This window comes from Thunnus albacares, chromosome 11 (genome assembly GCF_914725855.1).
Source record: "Thunnus albacares chromosome 11, fThuAlb1.1, whole genome shotgun sequence".
Taxonomy (NCBI): Eukaryota; Metazoa; Chordata; class Actinopteri; order Scombriformes; family Scombridae; genus Thunnus; species Thunnus albacares.
The window spans coordinates 33,133,732-33,138,752 of NC_058116.1; the positions used below are offsets into that span (position 1 = coordinate 33,133,732).

Consider the following 5,021-nt stretch of genomic DNA (forward strand, 5'->3'; position numbering starts at 1 on the left):
TGTCAACATCCCATGCTGGAATTTTCAACAAAGGTGGTGGCCAGTAATACAAAGGTAGCCCGCCTATGACTTTGACAGGCAGGGAAAACCTGGTTGATTACAGATTAAACTAACCAGCAGTAGATAAGGTTGTCGTGGTAACTGAAATCAGCTTTTCTAGTGCAGGTGAGAAAAGGTAATCAAATACCAACAATATTTATTGTAATATCAGGGAAAACATATGCATACAGGTCTCTGAGGTGAGGAGACAGAGAAGGACCCAGAACAAAATAACACAAGCATATTTATACTTAGTCATGCCCTTCATAAGCTTTCTATACTACAGTCTGTCCTGAAGAGTAGCAGGAGATGGACCCAAATGCAGTACACAGGAGGCAGCAGATACTGAGGTATAACTCTTTAATCCAGATTAGTGTAGGTAAAGCAGAACAGAACTGAACAGAACAAATGATCCAATAAGTGAAAGCCTGCCTGCTACCTGGCCTGATGGGCACTGTTCAGATCTCATTTTAGCTCTTGAATAACATGATGTGACTTTCTTTTCTGTAAACCTTTTCAATGAGATGCCAGTTTATTAGATCTTTCCTTGAAATACTATATAGATGGTCTTTGGACAAATAATGTGTGTCATGAGGAGAGAATGTGTAGAGTCAGTTGTGATCTCAATGAAAAAGAACTTCTATTTAGAGCGCAACCTAAAGACAAAAACAAAACAATTAAAGACACAAAAACATCTTCAAAGAAAAACTGAAGACTTTATTAGATAATTACTTCAAAACAAAATATTAAAGTGATTCAGACATACATTGGTCTTCATCAACATGCAGCAAACAATATCAACATAAACACTTTTATTATAGAATATATGATACAGAATCACATTTTATGTCACAGTATTGTCCCCATAATTACCAGTCTGATTAATGTCATTACTTTGTTACTGTAATTACACATTGTTACTGTTCTTATTGTATTTTACAGTGGTCTGTAACATTTTCACTATTTCCATGCTTCATTTGTTGCCATATGATTATTCATCAATGGGGATAAACAGCAAGTGTAGTCGCATATTATTATTATGACAGGATGATGCGCCTGTTGTCATAGAAATGAGCGCACGTATGCTTGATAAATGAGAGCCCTGGTGCTTACTGTTAGTATGGCATCAGCTTTAAAAAATGATCATCAAATGCTTTGGAAGTCAACACTTCAACATTAGCAATTAACATCAAAGAATCTAAAATCTGCCTTTTGAATTTAGTCCTCAGGAGAATCTGAACAGTAACTGTTAGATTCAGGTAATTTAATGTACAACACCTAAATTATTATTATGAAACTCTTTGTATAAAAATGATTCTTCTGATTTATCCAGTTCTAATCCAGATAACATTTAGCCTGTCAAGGACACTGCTGCATTTTGGATGCTTTTGAAACATCCTGGTGCTTTGGTCATGAAGTCCATCTTGATTGATTCTGTTGACCCAGAAACCTTGTCAGTGGCTGTGGCTGTTATCTCTGTGGATCCAAACTTAATTTCCAATTTGACCTGACGCTTCGTGCCACCTTTAGTGTCAGGCATGCTAACACCAAATGAACCGACTTCCTCTATTCCCCACTCATCCACATACTTTGGATTCTTTCTCTCAGTGTGATAAAATCTCATACTCATTCCTGTCTGATTAGCTCTTACTGGATTAAAGATGTGCTCTCTGACTTCATCCCAACCAACATCTTCACCTTCTTCCACTAGTGTGCTGAAGATATCATTACACCATTCACCCTCTTCAGTTGTGAATTTCTTTCCTGCCTTATGCTTGGACTCATCAAACCTGTGAACAACAGCAACCCCATAAGTGAAGGCACTTTTCCGGGATGCCACCACCTGTGGGTTTCTTCCAAACATTACGGCTCCCTTCACGATTGCTTCTTGAGCCCTAAAAGGGCACAGAACTTTACACTGACTACCAAACTGATCAGTAATGTGTCGACGCAGAATCATGCTTGAAGAGTAACCTCCAACTAACAGAATGTACTCGATACTGAAATCTTTGTTGAAGATGTCACTGAGACTCTTGGTGATGCCTCTCAGACTCTCATCAAAGAAAGACCTCAGTTTCTCTTTAGAGATTTTGATCGAGCCATCATTCCAGGACGCACCTTGCACGGTTTCAAAGTACTTTTCAATTTCTTTCTTTTTCTGAGCTAATGTTCCTAGATTAACTGAGCAGGTAATCTGAACATCATCATCTGCTTGTTTCAAATGTGTGAAATCATACATTATTTTCTGAACCTCATTGGGATGTTTTTTTTCATATTCATCCCAGACACCATCAGAGAAGATTTCTTTGAGGAAATCTTTGAATTTCTTGTCGACAGTTTGTCCTCCCATATCATTTCCAGAGGCCTTGTGCAGCTCCTTCAGGGCTCCTCCATCCAGCACTTCATGTACAGTTATGTCAATGGTTCCACCTGCAACACAGAGGAAGTGCTTAAAACTGACTAACTACAGCATTTGTACAAACAATAACTTCTTACACATCCAGACACTTTACTCAAAGCCAAACATCAGACAATAATGCTTCAACATACATATTTCTTGTCTGTAGAATTTTAAATTGTGCATGTTCTTGAGAGTGTAAACAAAAGCTTGTATGTGAATAAAGGTTTGTATAATTGTCAACAATACATTACCTCCACAATCAACAACAATGTACTGTGTTCCTGGAGTTTGCTCCAGTGCAGCTTTGTCATGGTTTTCTGTTATGAAACCTTCAGCTGGCAGCTTCTTACACCAGACTGAGGCTGCCTCTGGTTCCAGTGCTATCACCAGTCTGTCTTCTGTTCCATTGGACACAATACCAGCCTAGAAGAAAAATGAAAAGTCATTAGTTTCTTTTACTATTTCATAATTTCAGTGCTTTCTGGAGAAAATGTGCTCACCTTAGTTGCAGCTTCTCTCATGAACTGCTTAGCTGAAGAATCCCAGATCGCAGGTACAGTCAGCACCCAGGTGAAATCAGAGGCAATGAACTTCATTCCTGCTATTTTGTCACTAATGGTTTTTAGTGCATCTTCCTTCAGGTAACTCAGAGCTGCTGTGAAGACCTTCATGGCATTCATTGACTTTCCGTTTGCAGCTTTAATCGTCACATCCCTGTTGAGTTTCTGGTGATGATTGACAAGATGTTTGTTCATATACACACAGTTCTCAGTTTATTAGGTTCACTGAGGTTAAACTAATGTAGTTTAATACAACAGCCCTGCAGTAACTTCTTCCTTCATGAAAATTCTGTTTTTTATTCCCTCTTTCCCTCCCAAAAAACTTAATGCAGTTTTACAAAAAACACAAAACATTTTGTACTAATTATCATTACTATACAGACCCAGATATTTTTAACAATCTGTACATGCATAATCGTCCTTTATTCATTTACTTGACATAAGTATGAAACTATCTTATTCACAATTTATGGTACATTTAATTATACAGATCATTTTTACTCACTTTGCCATAGAGGGCCATCTTGAAGGCTTCAAAGTAGTAGTGTTGCTTTGCCTCTTCTCCACACATCTTGATATATGCTGCTCTGGCTTCATAACCAAACTTGAGGAATTCTTCATCTTCATTGAACAGGATGCAGGTCGGAGTCTTTGGGGTGTCCAGTCCCAGCTCTTTTCCCCACCGCTTCAAATTGGGTTCAATCTGCTCCTCACTGGATGTTAGACTGAAAGCATATCCACTGTATGCAGTGCCGAAGTCTATCGCTATGATATATGAGTCACCCATTGTAGAAACAGGTCCAGCTAGTCTAAGTGAAGAGAAAGTCAAAGTGCCAATGAACAGCAGTCAGTGTATTTATTTGTTTTCTCTCTGTAAGCTCCGCCCCCTGGTTTTATTGTATTTGATCATTTCCTCAAACTAGATAAGAAGGAAGTAAAAGCTGTGTTAAGTTTTTGTTTAGCAAATGTCTCAAATGTCTTTATGAAAGGTTGAGTGGAGTGAAATACTGCCTGCAGATTTGAATCCGTGTATCATACAAACTATTAAATTTCAGCACAAAAGACAGAAATAAAAGCTACTTGTTAATTTTTTGTTAAATGAGTTTGATAGCTCTCTTTCTGTCTCTCTTTCTGATGAATCCTTAAATATAGAGAAACAACTTGATGATGCAACATCATGAGCAAAGGTTTGGTTCATCAACATTTTGGATTCACACACAGACGGCAGTCTGTCTTCACTCAGCATACATTTTTCAAAATTCAACAAAGCCACATGTAAGTTTCAGTGTTCATAGCCACATGCACCAAGGTCAGTGATTGCTCCACTGGACATCAACAGTCTGTATCTTCCACTGAATGCTGCAGACAGACAAAGATGGTATCCCCTGAAAAGACTCTCCAACTCCTTAAACTTTGTGTCATTTCCCCTCAGGCTCTCTGACTGCAACAGCAGTCAGTTGAGCAAAAGTTCTATTACTGGGGAAATATCGCCATCTGCAGGTCTACCATAACACCATCATAGGGGGGGTTGTGTGTGCTGTATTTTATTCAGTCATGTCACCTCTGTGAGCAAGCTTGGACAAGTAAGGAGGGAAAATGAGTGAGAGAGGTAAGAGGAAAGGACAGGGGAAAACCTGTGGATCAGTAGAGGAAGCAGGACAAGAGGTGGAGAGATGATAAGCTGACTGAGAAAGGAGTGAAAAGCAGAAGCTAAGAGAAGGAGAGAGGAGAAAAATGTTTGATGTGGAGCGAGGAGGAGAGGAGTGGAGAATTCATGACAAGAGGACAGAAGTGGAAATGTGGATTTGAGGAGTAAGGAAGAGAGAAGAAAGGGAGGAAAAGAATGAAGGAGAGAACAGGAAATGAGATGTGGAAACGTGGAGAAAGCAGGTGAAGAGGAAGAGCGACGAGAGATGAAAATGTGTTGAGAAGAAAGGAGTGAAGAACATAGGTGTCAGGAGCAGATGTATGAGAATAAGATATGCATTTAATCTTTTTTGCATCTTGATCAGAAATCCTAA

The 5,021-nt window shown here is 38.9% G+C and overlaps 1 protein-coding gene across 1 annotated transcript; it reads right to left on the minus strand.

The window, feature by feature from the left end:
* Positions 1 to 1,342: 1,342 nt before the first annotated feature.
* On the minus strand, positions 1,343 to 3,818 carry LOC122991908 (heat shock 70 kDa protein 12A-like). The gene is made up of 4 exons (XM_044365384.1): positions 3,506 to 3,818; positions 2,941 to 3,165; positions 2,692 to 2,863; positions 1,343 to 2,469 (listed from the first exon to the last, which is right to left on the minus strand). The coding sequence occupies exons 1-4, from the start codon at positions 3,785 to 3,787 to the stop codon at positions 1,391 to 1,393; spliced, it is 1,758 nt and encodes a 585-aa protein (XP_044221319.1). The 5' UTR covers positions 3,788 to 3,818; the 3' UTR covers positions 1,343 to 1,390.
* Positions 3,819 to 5,021: the final 1,203 nt, after the last annotated feature.